Source organism: Macrobrachium nipponense, chromosome 41, assembly GCF_015104395.2.
Source record: "Macrobrachium nipponense isolate FS-2020 chromosome 41, ASM1510439v2, whole genome shotgun sequence".
NCBI lineage: Eukaryota > Metazoa > Arthropoda > Malacostraca > Decapoda > Palaemonidae > Macrobrachium > Macrobrachium nipponense.
The window spans coordinates 23,086,853-23,111,813 of NC_061102.1; the positions used below are offsets into that span (position 1 = coordinate 23,086,853).

At 38.2% G+C, this 24,961-nt stretch overlaps 1 protein-coding gene across 3 annotated transcripts in view; it reads right to left on the reverse strand.

The window, feature by feature from the left end:
• Window positions 1-24,961, reverse strand: part of LOC135212597 (serine/arginine-rich splicing factor 2-like) — a 56,111-nt gene that overhangs the window by 22,862 nt on the left and 8,288 nt on the right. For all 3 annotated transcript variants that reach the window (XR_010313936.1, XM_064246155.1, XM_064246154.1), the window contains exon 2: window positions 9,216-9,350. Coding sequence is in view for 2 of the 3 variants with exons in the window: in XM_064246155.1 (XP_064102225.1) it covers window positions 9,216-9,350 (135 nt within the window). In the remaining variant the exon portion in view is untranslated. The remainder of the gene's footprint in view (window positions 1-9,215; window positions 9,351-24,961) is intronic.

Sequence of the window (24,961 nt, forward strand, 5' to 3'; positions counted from 1 at the left end):
CAAAAGTACAGTATACAAAGAAACAACTTAGCCAACAATTTTTTTCTTTAGGTCTTTATTCAGCAATTTTTGTCAAGGGGTTTGTAGTCAAGGCTGTCCAAAGTTAAAACTATTTCTATAGCCTTAAATCCTTAAAAGAATTGTTTCATTAGTAATACAGCATATAACCACTTCAAGCTAGTTCTATAACCTAAATTACTTCTTTTATTACGGTCCTTAAAAGAAATGAAAACAGAACACCTATGGATATATTCATTTGTAAAAGATGACCAGAATAAGGAGTCATGCATTTTTATCCATGCACCAGGAACTTCATTATGTATGCATGTCCATATCTAAAGATCTAAGCTAATTTCAAAACACAACACATCAAACACGGCACTCAAAACAACTGAGAGTAGAAAGGTAGTTTCATAAATCTGGCTACTATATCAGCTAGTTAACTACACCAAAGAGGGTAACAAAACTCTGATTACCTCCTGCTCCTTGCAAATGGGGCCGAAGAGAAAAAAATTCACATTTTAATGTAATTAAAACAACAGAAAATGCCTACACCATATCAATAAATTTTATCCATGAAAAAACACTATAGCTGATCAAGTAATATCATCATCTATAGTACATCTCCCTTAACCACAGAAGTACAGATAATCACATTATCCTAAAACATGGTAAAGAGTCAAGTTAAACACAGACCTACTCATGTTTTTAAATGTGATACAGAATACGGACTTCAGTCCATCCATCTACTGCATGATACAAAATGCTCCAAAGACACAAGAAAATTTTGAATATACAATTTAGGCCAAAGGCCAAGCACTGGGACCTATGAGGTCATTCACTGCTGAAAAGGAAATTGACAGTAAAAGATTTCAAAGATTTAACAGGAGGAAGACCTCGCAGTTGCACTGTGAATCAATTATTGGGAGAGGGTGGAGAGTAAGACGGAAGAAAGAATATAAAGGAGGTACAGTCAAAGGAAAGAAATGGGTTGCAGCTAGGGGCCGAAGGCACGCTGCATAGACCCTTAAGCAATGCTGATGGCACTAACCCACTACAGGGTGCAAGAAAATTTTGGTGAAACCATTATAAGTTGTTTTACAGTATATGTACAAGGTAATAATTACATACAAAGACTTAAGTACTTTAGGATAAAAGAAAAAAAGAAAAAAAAAATTCTGCACAATCTGAAAGGCAATGCATTACTAAGATCTATACATATACTAGAGAAAGTGTATGCTTATTTGAAGTTTATCAAATGCAACTTCCTTTCAATAGTCAGCTAGCAAACCTGGTTCAAGTTGGGGCTATGTACAGTACTGTACATACATATATACAGGTACAGTATTAGCATACAAAACTGGTGATGCTTATATGTAAAGTTTTCTACATACAAGGTTTGAGGTCGTAATGCTCATTTTCTATCAAATTAAAGCACTAAGAATTCTTTATTTTTCCTTTCTCCACATTGTCTGAGCTTTACAGAATACCATTAATTTCCTATACCTAATATTTGTCACAACTGTTCAATTAGCTTTTACCACACTGGCCTACACTTTAGTATAATTCTGATAATTTAAATTCAGTTCTTCCAAAACTATGTCCCCCTTTCAACACAATTTATGAAGTTAATTCTAAAATTCTCGATTTTTCTGCAGTACAGCTTAATCCCAGACAGATTTTATAAACTTTCTTCTTATGACCAAACTGTAAAATGATACCAGTATTCAAGCAGCCGAATTATTGAAACTTCAGTTAAAAAAAAGTGGCATCATAAAATCTCCTTTATTTGTCAGGCAGAGATGAGTCACTTCACTGCTTATTTGCGTGGCTTACTATTTGGCTGTGTTTTCCTTTGATCTCTATATGTATAAGTGAGTGTGTATTCATGTCTTGCTTTCTGACCCTTTTCCTTTGTTCTCTATAAAAGTTTATTCGCTACTCAACTTCCTTCCTGTATTGGACTTTGTTCCCTCTTTGGGTCCTTCGACTCTTAGCCTTCAGCTTTTTGAACTAGGGCTTCTTATTTATTATAAAAAATATCGTGTTTTCATTCTAGCAATTGTCATAAAAAAAGTTTTTTCATTCTGGCAATGTGCCAAATTTTTTAAAGTGTTTTTCATTCTGGCAATGTGGCATAAAAAAAATATAAATACTATAGTGCTTTTCATTCTGGCATGTGCCATTTTGATTACTCATCAAACACACAGAGGTAAGGTAAGCCTTAAGAGGACAATGTTAATTCTATGCAATTTTTTAAATAATACTAAAATGCAACCACAGTAAAAGATTTAATATTAAAAAACCTATCACTTAATACTTTATAAGTAAAAACAAAAACGAGGATGTATATTTATAATGGGAAGGAAACGTGGAGAACAGGTGTGCAAATGAAAATGATGGAAGGAAGGAAGGCAGGAGTTACAGGGATTAAGCATGGAGAACAGTTGTGTGAGGAAAATGAAGGAGGGAGTTATGAGAATTAGGATGTCTCAAAGAATTATTAGTCCATCCGAGGAGACATCATGTGCTCACTTCATCTCTACAAGCAGGTTTTACTATTCATTCATAGTCTTCCACACTGTTGCTGTTTACAACTTCTGGTGGTAGTGTATTCCATGCCACACACATTGTATGTAAAGAAGTTCCCACAATGAGATGTGTTATTCCTCTTCAGTCAGTTTCCATCCATTATTTGTCTTGTTTTCGTTTATAGTGTGAAGCGGTTACTGTCCAATTTTATTATGTCTTTCAGTATTTTGAATGTTTCTATTAGTTTTCCTCACAATCTTGTTTTTTATTATGCCTTTCAGTATTTTGAATGTTTCTATTAGTTTTCCTCACATATCTTTAGACACTCTTGTTTTTGGTAAGCCATTTCCCTATTGGATGGAATTAACTTTGTGGCATTTGCTTGCACCCCTCCTAACCTATTTATGTCTTTGCTTAGTGTTGGTGACCAAACCTGTACTGCATATTCAAGATGAGGTCTAACTATTGATGTGTAAAGCTGCAGCACCATTTCCTTGTTACTGTATTTGAACTGCAACTTAATGTATCCCACTATCGTCTGGCTACAAAAGGTTGAGACTCAAAAACTTTTCAGGAAAAAGGACGACAATCTAGTAGATTTGGCAGATTTTTTGAGCGGTAATGCAATTTCCTAGTGTATGGATGATTAAGGGAAATGACCATGGGTTGCAGTAATCAGAGGATTGTCTGTCACCTCCCTTCATTCTTCAGTACATAACCAGAACACGGAGATCAAAACAACACATTTGGACATTGCTGTACATTTTTCAAATAGATCAATGATCAATGGAAAATTCAATTAGGGTTATATATGTGTGTACATGTGTAAATACATACGTTAACCCTCTTACGCCGATTGGACGTATTAAACGTCGAGTCAAAATGTCTCCCGTATGCCGATTGGACGTATCATACGTCGGCTCAAAAAGTTTTTAAAAATTCGCGGAAAAATACTTATAGGCCTACCAGCCGAAAACTTTTGTATCACACGCCTTGGGGGATGCTGGGAGTTCACGGATCAAGGCGTTGTTTTGTTTACAATCGCTACGCAGGCGCGCAAGCGCGAATTTCTTTCTTATCGCACTAAAAAGTATCAGTGACACATCTCGGAAATTATTTCGTCACTTTGACATAATTATTGCACCATTTTAAATTATCCTTTACATGAAGTATTATATATGAAAATGTGCGCAATTTCATGCACAATACAACTAAAAAATACTCATGATTGTAGCTTTTATCAGTTTTGAAATATTTTCATATAAATAACGGATAAGTGCAAAAATTTCAACCTTCGGTCAACTTTGACTCTACAGAAATGGTCGAGAAACGCAATTGTAAGCTAAAACTCTTACATTATAGTAATATTCAATCATTTGCCTTCATTTTGCAACAAATTGGACGTCTCTAGCACAATATTTCGATTTATGGTGAATTTATGAAAAAACTTTTTCCTTACGTTCGTGCGATAACTCTTCCGATAAATTTTTTCGTGCGATTGTCCTAATGTTTGCACCCTTTTAAATTTGCCGTTACATAAAGTTTTATATATGAAAATGTGCGCAATTTCATGCACAATACAACAAAAAACAACCCATGGTTGTAGCTTTTATCAGTTTTGAAATATTTTCATATAAATAACGTTAAGTGCAAAAATTTCAACTTTCGGTCAACTTTGACCCTACCGAAATGGTCGAAAAACGCAATTGTAAGCTAAAACTCTTATATTCTAGTAATATTCAATCATTTACCTTCATTTTGCAACGACTTGGAAGTCTCTAGCACAATATTTCGATTTATGGTGAATTTATGAAAAAAAAAAAACATTACGTTCGCGCGGTAACTTCCGAAAAAAATCAGAATTTTTTTGTGCGATTGTCGAAATGTTTGCACCATTTAAAATTAGCTGTTACATAAAAGTTTTATATATGAAAATGTGCCGTAATTTCATGTAGAATACAACTAAAAATAATTGAAGGTTGTAGCTTTTCTCTTTTTTCGAAATATTTGCATATAAATCACGATAAATAGAAAAAAAAACCACGTTCGGTCAAATTTGACTACCGAAATAGTTGAAAAACGCAATTGTAAGCTAAAACTCTTACGGCCTAGTAATATTCTGTCATTTTTCTTCATTTTGAAACAAATTTGAAGTCTCTAAAACAATATTGTGATTTATGGTGAATTTTTGAAAAATATATTTACCTTCACTCCGCGCGCCGATTCGCGGCTGCAAGTCTCCGAAATACGTACATGGCATTATCCTAATATTTGCTCCTTTTCATATTAGCCTTTTTATAGAGTTTCATATATCAAAATGTGTGCAAATTCATGAAGAATACAATAAAAAATAATTGAAGGTTGTAGCTTTTTCCATCTTTGAAATATGTCCATATAAAAAAATATATATATTAAAATTTCGACATTCGGTCAAATTTAACTCGTCCGAAATGGTCGAAATCTGCAATTCTAATCTAAAACTCTTACAGTATCGTAATATTCAATCATTTGTCTTAATTTTGAAACAAATTGGAAGTCTCTAGAACATTATTTAGAATTACGGTGAATTTTTGAAAATAACATTTTTTTACGTCCGCTCGTTACGAATTCGTACATCATTTTGTGATAATAATATTTTTCCGGTGTTGCTTTTTATTGTTTTTACAATGTATTATATATCAAAATGATTGCAATTTAGTGTACAATACAACGCAAAAAAAAGTAACTGGTTAGCTTTGACCGTTTCCTGCACAGCGTGATTTGAATACAATTATGTATGAAATTTTTTTTTTTTGCTACCATATATCGCATTATTTACATATGATAATGATATTATTTTTCATTTCTGATGATTGCATTCTAAACTTCAGGCAATGACAAAAAAAGGAGCCAAAAATGAACTCTTAATCTTCAAAAGTACGCGCGCTGTAATTTTTTGAAAAAATTATTTTTTCCACTTCCGCGCTCACTCCAAACCAGGCCCGGCATACGGGAGACGTTTTGATTTTTAGGGCTCCGGCGTAAGAGGGTTAACATAAGAATGCATACACATGGCATATATTACTTTAAAATAAGCCACTTGTGAATCAAAGCAAACAGCTGGACAGTACGCTCGAATATACCCACTCTTGGATGGGAAACATGTCAGCGCCGTTAATGCTAAGAAAGTCTAAACCTTTCGTAGTTATAGTTTCTGTGCCTTTATTCAGTTTTTGTGCACTGTTTTGTGGAGTTTTAAGTCCTTGGTTATAATAACTCCAAGGTCCTCTTCTTGTTCTGCACTATTTATGTCATTCCCAAGCAGCATGTAGTTGGCATGAGGGTTGTTTGTTTGTTCCTATTTAAAACACTACACTTATCCAAGTTTTGTTCCTATTTGTAACACTACACTTATCCAAGTTAAAAGGCTTTTACCATCTTTTCAACCACTATTTTCCTTAAATCACTTCTTAAACTTTCCATTGTATTTGGGTCTGCTGCATTTATACCTAGTTTGGTGTCATATGCAAATTTGGCTATCTTGCTGGTTAAGCCTATATAAATGTCATTAAAGTAAATAAAAAAACAAGAGTGGAGTGGGCCAAGGACAGAACCCTGAGGAGCTCCGTTTGTCACGTCTGCCCATTCTGATTCTTCACAGTTTATTACGACACTGTTTTCTAGTCAAGTCTGCCCATTCTGATCCTTCACAGTTTATTACGAATCTACCAAGTAGCCAATCTTCAATCCAATCAGCTATTTCTCCTACAATTCCTAAAGCTCTTAACTTTTTGTCATTAGTTTCTTGTGAGGAACTTTGTCAAAGGCCTTTTGGAAATCTAAGTAGGGTACAGTGGACCCCCCCAAATATTCACGGACTCATACATTCGCAGATTTCTCTCGGGAATGTTTCTCCGCATTATTCGCGGAAAATTCACACATTCACAGTATTTTTCTATGAGAAATATCCACAAACTCCTGTTTTGTTTTCCACAAATTCCTTTTTTTTTTTTTTTATCAATATCATAAAATGCACTTTTTGTGATAAAACTATTAAAAAAAACAAAGTATGAAAAATTTTAGTGGGTTTTTCTTGAGTTTTCACTAACAAAATGGGCTGTTTTTAGCATTTTTATAGGGGTTCCAAACATTCGCGGGTTCTAACTATTCGGGGGGGGGGCTGGTACGCATCCCCGGTGAATATGGCAGGACCACTGCATTTCTATTTTAAGAAAAAACTCCAAGAGGTTTGGTACACAAGATCTGTTGTGTCTGAAGCCGTGTTGACTGTTCAACAGGTTACTTCTATCAATATGATCCACAATCTTATCTATAATTATGGACTCAAAAATCTTCCAAGGAACTGACAAGACAGATTGGTATATAATTTCCAGGCTCTTCTCTTGGACGTTTTTTTCTTGTAAACTGGGGTCACATTACCTAGTTTCCATCCTTTTTGTATCTTTCATTGTTCTACAGTTTTCCTGTAGTTTATATAGGCGAGGAACTATTTCCTCTTTTAACTCTAATTTTGCTTGGATAAATCTCATCCCGTTCAGATTTAAACTTTTTCAATTTTCCCATTCTGTTTTCTCAATGTCTTCTGTAAATATTTTGTCCAGCAGTTCTGTGCCTCCAAATTTAATAGCTGAATCAGAGATTGAGGTAGTTTCTTGTATGTCAAAAAACCTAGAAAACGCAACTTTTCTGCATTTTCTAAGTCTGAATTCACTAAGTTTCCTCCATTGTCTCTTAGGAGACCTATACTAATTTTATTGATTTCCTACAATTAGCATGCGCAAAGAATTTTTGTGTGTATTCCTTACAGACTGATGCTACCTTCTTATTCTCATTTACCGTATATGCCGGTGTATTACACTTTTTTTTTTTTTTTTTTTTTCAAAACATTGAAAAACTGCCCTGCATCTAATGTGGCCATATCACCAATGAGAAACCGAACGCTGTAAGCTAAGATATGCCTTTCCTACAGCGCAAAAACTGGGTAGACACAAAAATTGTTGCTAATAAAAGTGAAAATCACATCAAATTATTACAGAAAATTGTTAATCATATATTAAAAACAGGTTGAAATATCAGTCTACTATCACAAACTTACAAAAAATTGCTATGGTATGTCGGCAATTAGTGTAGCCAAATGAAAATTACTCATGGCTAAAAAACAAGAGGCCCACCTATGTACAGTAACTAGTAGACAAATTTCCAACCTACAAGTTACAAATATGGAAAAGTAAAATTTCTAAATTGCTAGACTAACTACAGTTACTTAAGCCTACTTCAGTCAATCCGTATTCATATACAGTCACCTCTCAATTGACACTTGTTTCATTAATGCATTTTTGATTTAACGCAAGCTAGAAAATCTTTAAAAATGTTGAAAAAACGCACAAATTTTGATTCAACGCGAATTGACACCGGCGTACTGTTTTCAAATCACCCGCGCATCAGTGCTGGAGACAAGGGCCATCAACATAAAGACAGCACAGTATGTATTTATTAATAAAGCAAATGATTTTTTCTTTATTAATAAAGCGAACAAAAAAATTGGGACACGAAACAAGAATCAGCTTCGTTCCGACATCAGCATAACTGAGCAATGTCAGGCTACTGATGGCTACATATAATTACAAATGTAACAAATGTGCATCTTTTCCACAAATCTTTTCAAAAGTTATACATTACTTCACAGTATCCAATAATATTAAGTATAATATGTATTCTCATATTATTGTTATCGGTCAATGTTTTGGTTTCGAAAACCGGTGATGGCAAATACAAGCTCATCTCTCCGTATTTCACTCAGTTCTGTGCGAATTTTCTTGCTTCTAGTTAGCATAGGCAAATATCTAATATTATACTTTTATGAGTGAACGTCATTTTTCGTCATACGAATTTTAAAGTCAAAATATGGCTTGAATAAGTCTCGTTTGTGAACTAAATTATTTATTTATTAACATATTACGTTGGGAGCATGTTTATTGCATAAAAAAAAAATGTTCACTATTTCCACTTTATTTCAATGTATTTATTTCACTTTATTTCACAGAGCTTTTCGTTATCTTTTACTGCCGTGAAAACAACAGTAATATTTGTTGTTTCAGGCACAGTAGTTTCGGTTAAAACAAGTTTCTGTAGATTTAATCTATGGTTGTGTTCGATGGCATAACTTTACTGGAGTTTTATCTTTGGTGCCGATGCACGATAATAGTTCTTAGCAGCTTTCTAAGCTTCAGCTGCAAATTTGTTTAAATTTAACAGCATATTTCCTTAATGATCTTTGATCTACAGCAAATAGTTATCACATAAAAATATATTAGTCCTATTCTACATAATGTTTATCATACAATGGTTGGAAAACAAGCCAAACGGATATTGCCGTTATCCAATTCGATTGTACTTAGAGGGGGGGGGGGGGGGGGGGGAAAATAGTTCCCCAAGTCCAGGAACACCCCAGTATCATATAAGAAAAATGTTTAAATAACTTGTTTTTAATTAATGTGAGCTCTCCAGGAACATAGGCCTCACTTTAATTGAGAAGTGACTGTACACTCTTAAAAAAAAATCCCATCACTCATTCATCAACCATAAACCTTTAACCAAAACTATCCCCTTAATTTCTTTAAACTTTCACTTCACACAAAGTCCATTCATTTCATCATTCATTCCAAAAACGAACTTATGAGTACCGTCGGCGTCGGCGACGATGAGGTGGAGTTTCTGGTCGTCCGTATCTTGCCATCTGAACACGAAGTTCTCTGCCATCTAATCGGCGACCATCCATGGCCTCCATAGCATCTTCAGCATCACGACGATCATAATATCTAAGGAAATACATTGCAACCATCTGTTATGAGCTGGGACTACATTTAACTATCATCAAACATTACTACTGCTTTGTAATATATAAGAATAAGATTTTTATTAAATCTTAACACTATTCACTACAAACTTGAAACACACCACATACAGTAACATCTTGATTTTACTTGTACTTCAAGTTGCAAGAATTCACAAGCGCAAACTTTTCATTGGAACTTAACTGGCATAAAAATTAGCTCGATCTGCATCATATTCATAACTTAAACAAAAGGACTTGAAAAAACATTTTAAGAGTAGTAGCCACAAGAGATATTCTTTATTGCACAGCAGTCAGGACCACGGGAGATCAGTGAGCCTTGAGACTTGACGTCTTTCAATTTATTTCTCATAAATACACCCAGGGATTGCTGTTAGTTCTAATTATTAGAAAAACATGTATATGCCAAAGAAAGTTAGTGAATCTCCCCATCTCAGTATATACTCAATCTTTGTTGCAAATTTCAGTTCTTATTTATTAGTATATTATATGTGAGCTGTGATTATAATTTTACAAAATAAATTAAAGAAAAAATTTATAATTTTTAAGATTGCCTTGTAAAAGAAACCCCCCTCTCGATTGTAAATAGGGTAAATGACCAAGCAGCGACATAGCATCCACCTCTCCTGGAATGTTGCCACTTCTTGAAAAAGTAATTGAATCCTCTGCCATGACTAATCAGACCTCTACTCTCCTTTTGAAGTAAGTTTTCTCCTACGAAATAAAGGCATAATTTCTGATTAAACAGGTTAATGAAGGTCTAGCCATGCGCAGTGCTAACTACCGCCATGACACTCTCGAAAGTTTTACTTACACCACCTTAAATGTGGACAATCGACACCATCTCGATGTTTGCAGTCACTGTAAACAAACTGCACTTTTCCTCTGCTAATCTGCAAAAACCTGTACCCAGAGATGATGGTAGTTTCCTTACAACAATGGTAAATGATAAGTGTTTGAGATGTGGCCAGGAGAAACCTAGCAATTTTCAGGGGTACCAGTGCACTAGATAACTAAAGTTGATTCATTTAAGGTAGATTCTTGCGCCTACAAGATGTTTGTTTGGTGGCCTCTGATTGGCTGGTACCAGGAGGTAGGCCGCTTGCTGTCTCATTATTTTTGTCTATGGCTTAGAAAACTAGCAATATTATGTTTAAATTTCTTCAATCATCTCATGCTTTGCTCAAGATAAGAAGATTTTGGTCATACCATAGGATACAGTATTAATTGTACAACTAAATAATCTTTTCCTGAAATCAATAGAGAAAATGAAGAATATGTCTTACTATGTTGCATCCATAAATGATTCAAGTTTAACGGTATTGCCGAGAGAATGAGATCTGCAAGGCGCAGTTGCGTTGGTCATCTCAGCAAGAGATATAAGTTGCCAATTAGCGATATAAGATGGTTGCAGTTTTGACAATATTTACCATGTTATATCATTACATCTTCTGTAAATAAATACACAGAATTCCCATTATGACTGACTTGAACATTTTCAATCCAATATCATATATGTCTGGACATATCTGATAAGGAAAAAATAATAATCATCAAATGGATGCATCTGGTATTGTTAGCTCAGATCTAGGCGGGCCCAGGGAATTACGTCCAGCAAAGAACAACTCTGTGGACTGACTTCGCACTCTTCAACTCAGCCTAAGCTTTAATCAGGTTGTTTCAGAATATTGTTAATAATTTTATTATATGAATATATTTTCAGACAAAAGAGATATCAGAGACTTATTTGAGTGATATGAAATAATAATCTCAGTGAAGTAATAAACAACAGAATTAAGGAAGATTGACTTCCTTTCAGGCCGAGTCAAGTACTATGGATGCAACTTAAGACATTCTTCATTTTCTCTTCACATATTACACGCATCTAAAATCTGAAGGTACCAGCATATTCAGGGTGATTTTATTTTATGAAAACACAAGTTTTATTTTATCTTGATGGCATGAATTAAAAATCCAATGATAAATGAAAACAGGTATAAAGAATCAAATGTTTCCCTCTCCACTTTTACTCGTTGTAATTCCTTTGTTTTATCTTATTGGTTTCAGGAAAAGATGACTTAGTTGTACAATTAATACAGAAACCTTTGGGATGACCAAAACTTGCCTACCTTTTGCAAAACATGAGATAAATGAAAAAATATACATATTGCTAGTTTTCTAAGCCAAAGACAAAAATATGACAATGAGAGAGCAGCCTACCTCCCAATACCAGCCAATCCGAGGGCGCCAAACAAACATCTCGTAGGCGCAAGAATCCACCTTGTATGAATCGACTTTAGTACCTAAGTATGTATTATTAACAGTGAAGATTGAGAACTTAATGAATTTCCAATGCTATCATCATCATCTTACTCCAACTATAATCTGATCTTTCATAACGCATTTGATAAACTCCATTTGCCATAGCGTTCCGTGGCCCTGCCATCGGTGGTCACAAGAGGTGGTCGCTGTCACCAGTCAGTCATTAACCCTACTAACTTAACCTACCTTTACCTAGTAGGCCATGTTACTTAGACATGGAAGTCTTAGTGAAGTCAACTCTACCTTTTTTCCAATGGTTTCCCTATGGCCTAACATATAACACTGTACGTGATAGAATTCCAGGATGGCCAACATAAAAAAACATAAGTTCAGAGGTTAATTAAGGTTAATTACGGGTTAAGGAAATGCATCGTTGTGCGGGCACTTGCATGGACTAATGAGCCACTTTTTCACTCAACATTTAATCAGTGAAACAAAAATACAATTCAGTATTTAAGCATACCATTCAAAAGATTGAAGTTTCGTCAACAAAATGAGATAGTATATGAAACCGCCACATGAACTAAAATGAGCTCGTGAGGTCTTTGTAAAATATGTTTTCAAAGCAGTTTTTTAAATCCAATATAGCGTGGTATCGTCTCGCAGACACCAGGCATAGACTGGCGGACATGTCCTTCCCAGCACTCATTTGAACAATTATTTACTTATCTATGTAACATTTATTGCTTTTACTCAATATTGCAGTTGTAATCAGCACAATAAAAAAAAAAATATTTTTGCCTATATTAGTGAAAAGTATAAAACGTCATATTCCCGCGATCATGTTTTGACCCGAAATGCATTTTTACCTTGTCATCAGAGGTTTTATCCTTACTGCCATCACAAATGAGACTCTACAGTGCTTATTTGATTGTAATTTTACACATTTCATTCTGAATTCACTCCAAATTCAACTTTAAATATGTAAGTGCTAGCATTTGTATGGCTGAAATAATGTTTAAAATTTTTAATAATTGTACGGCTGAAACAAATGAAATCTTTGGTGTGTGCTAGAGATGCCAGTCATCGTTGCCAACATTGATGCATTCACAAAATGTTTCCATGAATTCTAGATGTCATAGTAATGCAATAATGAAAAAATTGCTCTAATAATTATGTACATATATATTACAAATAGATACGCTAAATTCACTTATTTCCAGTTTTTTGTATACACTAAATTAACTTATTTCTACGGTTTATTGTAAGTCTTATCCCAAGTTTGGAGGAAACGGAAACCCAAACAACAATTGGCAACACCGTAGCTATATCACAGCAAAACCGATGAACTTCATGTCATGAACCTGGTTACTTTAGAAACAATGAATATTCTCAAATGAATTATCCTGAATACGTAATAAATATAAGGTAAACAATCGACTGGACTGGCCAACCCACTGACTACAGCGTTTGTGGCCACCCTCCAAAAAAGTACTTTAACATGTTCTGACACCGGAGATGGTCATCAGTCATGAGTTGTTGGTGGTGAGAGGAACAGCTCGAGATCTCTACTCTCCTTTCGAAGTAAGTATTTTCTCCAAAGTTTGAAATTAAGGCCATATTTTAAGATTAAACAGAGGGTAATGAAAAGTGTGGGCAAACGCAGTGCACACTACCCCATGACTTTCGAAATGTTTACTTAAAACTAAAAATGTTTTGAAAATTTACGCCATCTCGTTTGCGGAGTCGCTTCTGTCAAAACAAACTTCCCATTTCCTGCGATAAATTTTATCATTACTGCATTACTATGACAACTAGACTTCATGGAAAGTTTGTAAACACATCGGCGTATGTGTGAAGCTCCACTACATTGGCAACAATGAATCATTTTGCGGTCGTCTGCTCGTAAGTACTTTAGAAATATCTATAATTTTTCGGGGTTATTTGGTTGCAAAAAAGGGATAATAGACATGAATTACATAAACATTTTGAAGTAACATAAATAATGAGTAAAGGAAACAATTACGGGAATAAAGCTTTGCACCTCATAAACCGTGTACTTGTGTACTGCCCGTAACTGTGTTTGTGGAGTGAGCATTTAGGAACCAGGAACCGCAGTGTGGTTCAAGTGCAATTTGGAGTGAATCAAGTGCCAAAATGTGTATAATTACAATCAAATAAGCACTGTGGAGTTTCAGTTGTGATGGCAGTAAGGATAAAAATGATACTGTAATGATACAATTAAGTTTGTTCATACTTACCTGGCAGATATATATAATCAAGTACCCACCCACCTCCCCTCAGGAGACAGTGGAAATAAAAATTATGAATAGAAAATGGGAATGGTTCCTGATACCCGCCTCCCAGCGGCGGGAATGGGTACTAACCACCTGACTCCCACTGCGTGTGTCGTAAGTGTTTAAATTTCTGTCGGATTCGGAAAAATACAGCTATATATATATCTGCCAGGTAAGTATGAACAAACTTAATTGTATCATTACAATATCATTTTGTTCATGAAACTTACCTGTCAGATATATATATAGCTGAATCCCACCTTTGGTGGTGGGAGTAGACAGAATAGAAGATTTTAGGAAACATATATATGCAGATAATTGATATTTTGGTTCCTTACCTGTTAGCATAGCTGACTTCGTGGTTACTGCCGCGTAAGTCTGCTTGTGCTACTAGAGTTGCCAGCAAGGTAGAGACCTATAAAGCTGGTGCACTCCAGATGATCTGTCAACAGGGGCGAGACCACGACGTGACTAGACCATTGACCATACAAATGAGGGCAACGAAGTAAAACCAAACCACCTGGCGTAGCCTACCAAAAGTATCCCACTTAGACTAAGCTAATGGAAGGGAGATCCGCCGCAGGCGGTCAACCCCACAACCATAACACAAGTTAAAAACTCCCCTAACCATTAAAGGATAGGATGAGCGCTACCTCCTGCCCCCAAAACAGTGTCTGCAACGACGTATGGTCCGAGCGAGTAACAATTTTCGTATGTTGCTTTTACCTCCCGCAGGTAGTGTGAAGCGAACACCGAATTGCTTCGCCAATAAGTGGAGCCCAAAATATCTTTGATTGCCATATTTTTGTGAAAAGCCACCGAAGTAGCAATAGCCCTCAACTCGTGGGCTTTCCCTTTCAGAAGCTCCATGTCACTTTCACTACACTTTTCATGGGCTTCCTTAACCGTACCTCTTAAGAAGAACGCCAGTGCGTTCTTCGACATCGGAAGATCTGGTTTTTTCACAGAGCACCACAAGTTCTCCGAAGAGCCTCTGCATGCTCTGGTTCTCTGCAAATAAAACTTGAGAGCCCTGACAGGACACAGGACTCTCTCAGCTTCAGGTCCCACTAGCTCCGACAACCCTTTGATCTCGAACGTCCTCGGCCAAGGGTTGGAAGGGTTCTCGTTCTTTGCTAAGAACGTAGGACTTAAGGAACAAACTGCACTATGATCCTTGAACCCAATGTGCTTGCTTATGACTTGAATTTCGCTAACCCTCTTCGCCGTCGCCAGAGCGGTTAGGAAAATGGTCTTCTTAGTAAGATTCCTAAGCGAGGCTAAATGGAGCGGTTCAAATTGACTCGACATGAGAAACTTAAGTACCACGTCTAAGTTCCACGATGGTACTTTCGGTTGGAGAACTTTCACAGTCTCAAATGATCTAATGAGATCATGAATGTCTCTATCATTCGCTAAGTCGAGTCCTCTATGCCTGAAGACCACAGAAAGCACGCTTCTGTAGCCTTTAATCGTGGGAACGGCTAGTTTCGCTTCTTTCCTAAGGTGAAGAAGGAAATCTGCTATCTGGCTCACAGAGGTTGAGGTGGAGGAAATGCCCTTCTTTCTGCACCAACTTCTAAAGACAGCCCACTTTGATTGGTAAACTGCGATTGAGGAGGGCCTCCTTGCGGTGGCAATCGCCGTTGCCACAGGTCTTGAAAAAACTCTCGCTCTGGCCAACTTCTTGATACAGTAGGGCGTCTACTGCCACTGCTCCCAGGTCCAGAACTGGGGAGCAATACAGCGGAAGTCTCTTCGTTCGGGAAGTTGCGAAAACGTCCACATGAGGACGTCCCCACAGCTTCCATAGCGCCTGGCATACTTCCTGATGAAGGGTCCATTCCGTCGGCAGAAGCTGTCCTTGCCGACTGAGAAGGTCCGCGTCCGCTCGCACGTTTTCCACGCCGGACACAAATCTTGTCAGAATCGTGACTTTTTGCGACTTCGCCCAAATCAGGATATTCTTCGCGATGGCGAACAGAGAAGGAGAGTGAGTTCCCCCGTTTCCTGAGGTATGCCAAGGCTGTGGTATTGTCCGAGTTTATCTGAACCACTTTGTTGGAGACTTCCTCTTGGAAGAACCTTAGAGCAAGGTAAACCGCTGAAAGTTCTTTTAGACTGATGTGCCAGGACACCTGTTCCCCTCTCCAGGTGCCTGACACTTCTCTCCCTCCCAGTGTTGCTCCCCAACCCGTGGAGGACGCGTCGGAGAACAACACTAGGTCGGGGTTCCGAAGCCTGAGCGAAAGTCCTTCCGCAAGCTTCTTTGGATCCAACCATAATTTGAGGTGCTTTTTCACTTCTTCCGTCAAAAACAAGACCTCTTCTAGATCCTGTTTGCGTGACCAATTGCTTGAGAGGAAGAATTGAAGTGGTCGGAGGTGCAACCTTCCCAGAGAAACAAACTTCTCCAGTGAGGAAATGGTCCCCAGCAGACTCATCCATTCCCTCACCAAGCATGTTTCCTTCCCTAGAAAGGCTGACACTTTGTCTAGGCATTGAAGTTACCGCCCCTGGGACGGAAAAGCCCGAAAAGCCACTGAGTCCATCTGAATCCCCAGATAGACTAAGGATTGAGAAGGAGTCAGATGCGACTTTTTGAGATTCACCAGAAGTCCCAGGGACCTTGCTAACGACAGAGTCGTGTGAAGGTCCTTCAGACACCGGTCTTGCGATGAGGCTCGAATAAGCCAGTCGTCTAGGTAGAGAGAGATCCTTATTTCCGCAAGATGGAGCCACCTCGCAACGTTCTTCATAAGAACGGTGAACACCATCGGCGCCGTGCTGAGACCGAAGCAGAGTGCCCTGAATTGGAAAACCTTCCCTTTCAGGACAAACCGCAGGTATTTTCTTGATCGGGGATGGATGGGGACGTGAAAGTATGCGTCCTGAAGGTCTAAAGAGACCATCCAATCCCCCGGTCTTAAGGCTGCAAGCACGGATTGAGGTGTCTCCATCTTGAACTTCTGCTTGGTAACGAAGCGATTTAGACTGCTGACATCCAGAACGGGGCACCACCCCCCTGACTGCTTCGGCACTAGGAACAGACGGTTGTAAAACCCCGGAGAACTCCGGTCGAAGACCTGTTCCACCGCCTGCTTCTCGATCATTTGATCTAGTAGATCGTGAAGCACTTTCTGCTTTTCTCCCGGATACGAAGGAGACAAATCCTTTGGTGTCGAAGACAGCGGGGGTAACATCAGGAAAGGAATTCTGTACCCCTTGTTGACGATGTCCAGAGACCAAGCGTCGGCACCTCTCTCTTCCCATGCTCTCGCGAAATGTAGAAGTCTGGCTCCTACCGGTGGCTGAAGGACTTCCCTCTCACTTCTTGCTCTTGGAAGGAGCTGGAGTCTTGCCTCTGAAAGAGCCTCTTCCTCGAGGGGCTGGCTTCGAGGAAGAAGCAGATCGAAAGGGCTTCGATTTCTTCAAAGCAGAGGACCCAGAAGACGAAGTAGTTGTAGGCTTCCTAGAAGACTGTGCCAGAAGGTCTTGGGTTGCTTTCTCCTGGAGACTGGCAGCTATGTCCTTTACCATAGACTGGGGGAAGAGATGTTCTGAGAAGGGAGCGAAAAGAAGATCCGCTTTTTGCGCTGGTGAGACCGACTTTGCAGTAAAATTGCAAAAAAGTGCTCTCTTCTTATGCAGTCCCGTGCTGAAATGAGCAGCCAATTCCTCAGAACCATCCCTGACGGCCTTGTCCATGCAAGACAATACACTGGACAGCTCCCCAGACTGATGGAATCAGAACTCCTGGACCTGGCATCCAATACTCCTAGGCACCAGTCAAGAAAATTAAAGACCTCTAGTGTCCTGAAGAGGCCTTTAAGGTGAAAGTCTAACTCACTATGCGTCCAAGAGACCTTAGAGGAAGACAGAAAAGATCTTCTGGCGGCATCCACAATACTACCAAAGTCTCCTTGAGCTGGAAGAGGCTGGAAGCTTAACTCCGACGTTTTCTCCCGTCTCATACCACATACCAGCTTTGCCACAAAGTCTTGAAGGTGGTAAAGCGAAAGAAGTCTTGCCTGAAGCTTTCCTCTTTTCCATCCAATCATGGACCTTTCGAAAAGCTTGCTTCGTAGAAAGCGACTTCTTCATTTTCACAAAGCCCGAGATCTTAGTAGCTTTGGATGACGAAAACTGAGAGGGAGGAGTACGTGGAGCTTCAGGTTGGAAAGTGTCTGCAAAGACTGACTGTAGCAAACGAGTCAAAACCTTGTAGTCCGTCGAAACTGGAGCCAACTGCTGTTCTTCGTCCACTTCGACGAAAGCGTCACAAATTTCCTCTTCAGACACTGGAGAAGTCGGAGGAAGTAAGGAAGAGTCACGAGCTTTCTCAAAAGAGAAAGAGCGGCGAACAGGAAGAGTTCCCGCTTCCGCTTGCGCAGGTGGTAAACTGACGTCCGTAGGCGCGCGCTTGGCGTCCGAAGCCAATCTACTGGCGCCGACTGAAGCGCGCTCGATAGCAACAGGTGTACACCTGGCGTCCACTGGCGCGCGCCGAGCGTCCACTGGCGCTCGCTTACCTTGCACCGAATCACGCTCAGCGTCCACTAAAGCGCGCTTGACTTTCACAGAAGCGCGCTCGGCATCTAAAGAAACGCGCTTCTTATCAACAAGTTTTGTAGCAGCGGAAACAACCGCTTCACGAGAGCGAGAAACTAATTTCTCGCCTCCTCTAGAAAGTTGCTGGGGAGCAGAACGAACTCTAGAGGGAGACTCAAACGGAGAGAGAGACGAGCGAGGAGAGGGAGAGGGAGAACGCCTCGACCTCTTCACAGGAAGATTATCATCCTTCTTACGGAGACGTGGAACAGTCTCTCTCAAAGAAAAAACATCCCGAAGTTGCTGCTGAAGAGACTGGAGAATCTTGCTTGTAGGTGAAGCCTCCTTTTCTGGGGAGGGGCTGATCCTGTGAGCAGGCGAGTGGCGAGGGGACGCCTTCTTCCTACTCCCAGGAACCGCCACTTCACGCACCTTAGAGCGACTGCGGCGCTCGAAAGAAATATCTAGGAAAGACTCCGCTTCCGAATAATCCTTACGCTTCTTCTGCGGAGGAAAAGCAGCAAACGCACTATCAGGCGACGAGCAAAGTTCCGGAGAACAACTTGGACGTGAAGCGTCCCGAACGCGAGCCGTCCTTTTCAGCGGACGTGATGCGGTATGAGAGCTCCACCCCTTGCGCGGGGAGGAAGCTTCAGAAGAAGAAAAGCACTCCTTGAGAAGACGTGCACGCGCACGCTCCTTGGCAGTCTGGGTAGGTTCGTCAGAAGCTGCCGAAGGCACGCCAGATCGGTGGGGGTTCCTCGTAACCCTCCTTCGACTTTCGACATGCTCTCTCCCCGTAACCTGGGAGTCAAGCAGAGGTCTACGTCTAGAGGCGGAATGAGGCCGATCTGACGCACCCTCCACTACACAAGGGGCACTTTCACAGCACTTCTCTTCACTTTTGCTCTCCAGAGCTAACACTTTTGATTCTAAGTTACGAATCGATTCAAGAATTAGCGATAAAGTATTACCTTCTACCGACACTGCTTCAGGGGCCGGAGGCAACACTACAGGGGTAGGAGCATAATCTACAGAAGGAGGGTTAGCAGGAAAATCATTAAAATCTTGCCTACCTGAAACACTCCTGGAGGAAGACCTCCTTAACCTATCTCGCTCAAGTTTCTTAAGATAGGTTTCATACGCCTTCCATTCAGACTCTGTTAATCTTTCACACTCCTTACGACTTTCAAACGTACATTCATTCCCCCTGCAAACCTTACAAACAGAATGTGGGTCTACTGAAGCTTTCAGTAGCCTACCTCTACATTCGGACATAGAACAAAATCTAGCGCTAGCAGAACTAGACCCTGACATCTTGATCAAAGAAAAATCAATACCAAATTCAAATCAATCCAAAGTCAACGTGTGCCAAGCCACCGATCCAATTCAGATACCAAAGAAAAAACCAAAAGGGATACTCAAGTAGCTAGTAAGTTTCCAAAATCTGGACGGAGGTGCTGCAAACAGGTGTTTTCAGCACCGGCGACAGAAAAATTATGAATAGAAAATGGGAATGGTTCCTGATACCGTCCCTCCCAGCGGCGGGAATGGGTACTAACCACCTGACTCCCACTGCGTGTGTCGTAAGTGTTTAAATTTCTGTCGGATTCGGAAAAATACAGCTATATATATATCTGACAGGTAAGTTTCATGAACAAACCACCAATTACAAGGTAAAACTGAATTTCAGTTCAAACCATGACCCCCAGAATAAAAAGTTTCATACTTGCACTAATATAGGCAACAAGTGCATAGGCAACAAAGTGTTGTTTTATTGTGCTGATTATAACTGTAATCTTGAGTAAGATCAATCAAAGTTACATATATAGGCTAACATTGTTCAAATGAGTGCTGGGAAGGCTGGGAAAGATGGTGGATTGTCTGTGGTTACAAACGGCAAGTAACGCGCTTGCCGCCATATTGGATTTCAAAACTACCTTGAAAACATATTTTACGAAGAGCTCACATGCTTATTTTAGTTTGCATGGGGCTTTCATATATCACATTATGTTGACGAAACTTCAATCTTTTCAACGGTATTGCATGGGGCTTTCATATATCACATTATGTTGACGAAACTTCAATCTTTTCAACGGTATGCTTAAAGTTGTAATTCTATTCTTGTTTCACCAATTAAATATAGAGTGAATAAGGCTTGGCCAGCGTGATGATGATGGAACATCCGCGGTTGTTTACCCTATAAGTAAAATTTCAAAAGCGTCATGGAGGTAAGTTTGCACTGCGCATGGCTAGACTTTCATTAACTTGTGTTTAAGCGGAAATTATGGCCATTATTTTGCGACTTTAAAGAAAACACTTACTTCGAGAGGAACATAGAGGTCTCAATCTGTTGTTTCTTCGCCGGTTGGGTTATGACTGGCGTCTAATTCACGATACTGGAAGTGATAGTTATTTTTTGGGAAAGTGTCTGCCTGTCCGCCAAAAAAACTAATATTAAATTGTTAATAAACAACCAAAATAGGGTAAATGATTGAATGGCCACCTGGACAGTAGCGCAACCACCTTCCCAAAACATAACTTAAAACACTTACTTCCGAGCAAACTAGAGGTTTCGAGGTGTTGCTTCCATGGGCGCTGGCTCATGACTGATGTCTAACCTGGGTTACAGATAGTGTTAAAATTATTTTTTGGGAAGGTGGTCTCGCTCCCGTCCAGGTGGTCGACAGCTCATTCGATCATTTAGCCAACTATAGGAAACTGTAATTTAATATTAAATAAACAATATACGACAAGCCAATATTACTCAAGATTAATCTATACCGTATTCTACCGGAATAATATAGGGTAAACAACTGCATGGACTGACCAACACAGATGGTCACAGCTAGGCACCCTCCGAAAAAGTACTTATAACGCGTCCTGACACCGGAGATGGTCATCAGTCGCAAGTTGTTGTTGGTGAGAGACACAGCTAAAGACCTCTACTCTCCTTTCGAAGTAAGTATTTTCTCCAAAGTTAGAAATTAAAGGTCAAATTTAAAGCTTTAAACAGAGGGTATTGAAAAGGGTGGCCAACGCAGTGCAAACTTCACCAAAACGCTTTTGAAATTTTTTACCTACGATTAAATAACTTAGAAGATTGATGCCATCTCAATGTTTGCGGAGTGCTTGTGTCAACAAACTTCCCATTTCCTGTGATAAATCCGCACACCACTTGTACCCATAGACGCCGAGGCATTTTCATCACAAAAATCAGAAAACGGTCACTGGCCAGGACATTTTTAAGGAACTACTGTTTTGGTAGAAGACAATGACGAAGCGTGCACTAGATAATTATTTAACTAAATAGTAAAACTTCAATATTTTACATATTTATGATGATTAATTTGAAAATATTCGTTACTGAAAAAGTAACTCAATTCCTGACTCAAACTCAAGTAATTATTTTTCGGAATTAGTCCTGACTCAAACTTAAGTAATTATTTTTCGGAATTAGAAAGTTCTTTCAAGTCCTGTATTATGACGTCACGACATCTTGACTTTCGTACCTATTGTAAATGAATTGCTATACTAAACTTTCTTGCAGAACAGTTTACCAGTTATTCATGCATTATCATCAGCTATTCATGTGATTGTTATAATCATAATGCGCATATATGTATATCTTTATTATTTACTTTTTGGATATATGAAGATGTTTTACTGCCGGATTACCACCATAGTGTGACGCAATCGCTTTCGCTCCGTTTTCGCACCATAAGAAATTAACGGGGCCAAATTTGCAATGACCAGAAAGTCATTAAAAGAGGAAAGTTAGCATTGAGGAGTATATGTTTTGATTGAGAAAAATACAAATTTATACAATAACTAGCTTGTAAAAAATACTTGATTACAAAAAACTTGATGACAACTAAGCATCGTACCTAGTACTATGGGTTTCAGAGAGTGCAAGCACGTTTTTTGGCAATATTTCTGTAACGAACACTCGTAATTTATAAGGGTATCATGAATCACTAATCGTAAAGAATAATGACAATTGTCCTTGTACAGAGACAAAAACTCCATTATCCAGAAATGGATACGAACACAGCAGTAAAAAGCTCCACCTACCCTCTCCCCCCAACCCTGTCCTTCTTCCTTCCTTCACCTTCCCTTCTCTCTCTCTCTCTTGCCAATTGGTGTGTGTTCACCCTCCAAACTGGGTATAAGACTTGCACAAAACATGGAAATTGGTGAAATTAGCCTAGCTATTAGAAGTATATATACATAAATATTAAAGCAATTTTATCATTATTGCATTACTATGACTAGAATTCATGGAAACAGTTTATGATAATGCATCGGCGTATGTGTAAAGTTCCACTAATGTGGCAACGATGATTTTGCTATTCTTAGCATGCAAACATTAAAGGTTACATTTATTTCTGGCATACAGTTATTAAAAAAATCAAAATACTAATATAAACTTAAATCAATGAAAAGTGCTAGAAAAAAAAAAAATATAATATATATGTATATATATATATATATATATATATATATATATATATATATATATATATATATAATCCACTAACCGTTGTCTGCTCAGCGATGGTTTTCGGCAGCCAGATGTACGACAGGTTTAGAAACATTGGATTGTATCTACTTTAGAAATACGGTAAACAATCACGGACAAACCACCATCATCATGCTGGCCGGGTTTTATTCACTCTATATTTAATTGGTGAAACAAGAATACAATTACAACTCTTCTAAAGATTTTAGTTTCGTCAACATAATGTGATATATGAAAGCCCCATACGAACTAAAATAAGCATGTGACGCTCTTCGTAAAATATGTTTTCAACGCAGTTTTGAAATCCCATATGGCGGCGATCGTGTGGCGTGACAGGTCTGGTCACGGATGGACACCATCTTTCCCACAACTCATTTGAACAATGTTAGCTTATATATGTAACGTTTATTGATCTTACTCAAGATAGCAGTCGTAATCAGCACAATAAAACAACATTTTGTTGCCTATATTAGTGAAAGTATGAAACTTGATATTCCCGGGGTCATGGTTTGAACTGAATTCATTTTTACCTTGTAATCGGTGGTTCTATCCTTACTGCCATCACAACTGAAACTCCACAGTGCTTATTTGATTGTTATTATACACATTTTGGTCTTAATTCACTCCACATTGCACTTGAACCACATTGCTGTTCCTGGTTCCTAAGCGCTCACTCCACAAACACAGTTACAAGCAGCAGACGACGACGCTGCAAAGTTTTATTCCCTTAATTTTTTACTTTACTCATTATTTAGTTCAACTTTACTTTGTTATTTCAAAATGTTTATTTAATTCATGTCTATTACCCTTTTTTGCAACCAAATTACACTGAAAAATTACAGATATTTCTGAAATAGATACAATCCAATGTTTCTAACCCTGTCATACATCTGGCTGCCAAAAACCGTAGTGGAACAGACTACAGATACATGGATTGTGTATATATATATATATCTATATATATATATATATATATATATATATATATATATATATATATATATATATATATATATATATATATATATATATATATATATATATATATACTAATATATATATATATATACATATATACGTATATATATATACATATATATATATATACATACTATATAGTATATATATATATATATATATATATATATATATATATATATATATATATAATATATATATATACATACATATATATATACATATATATATATATCATATATATATATATATATATATATATATATATATATATATATATATTTTGCTAGCACTTTTCATTGATTTAAGTCTATATTAGTATTTTGATTTTTTCAAGTAACTGTATGCCAGAAATAAATGTAACCTTTAATGTTTGCATGCTAAGAATGGCAAAATCATTGTTGCCACATTAGTGGAGCTTCAACACATACGTTGATGCATTGTTATAAACTGTTTCCATGAATTCTAGTTATCATAGTAATGCAATAATGATAAAATTGCTTTAATATTTATGTATATGTACTTTCAATACATAGGCTAATTTCACCAATTTCCACATTTTGTGTAAGTCTTATACCCAGTTTGGAGGGTGAACACTTACCAATTGGCAACAGAGAGAGAGAGAGAGAGAGAGAGAGAGAGAGAGAGAGAGAGAGAGAGAGAGAGAGAGAGAGAGAGAGAGAGAGAAAGGAGGGCGAAGGAAGGAAGGAAGAAGGACAGGGGTGGCGGTGGAGAGGGGGGGTGGGGGGGTGGGGTAGGGGGGTAGGTGGCGCTTTTTACGCATGTTCATATCCATTTCTGGATAATGAAGTTTTTGTCTCTTAGTACAAGGACAAGTGTCGTTTTTCTTTACGATTGGTGATTCACGATACCCTTATAAATTACAAGTATTTTTTACAAGCTAGCAGAGGCCCAGGGACCAAAAGCGATTGCGTCACACTACAGCAGTAATCCGGCAGTAAAACA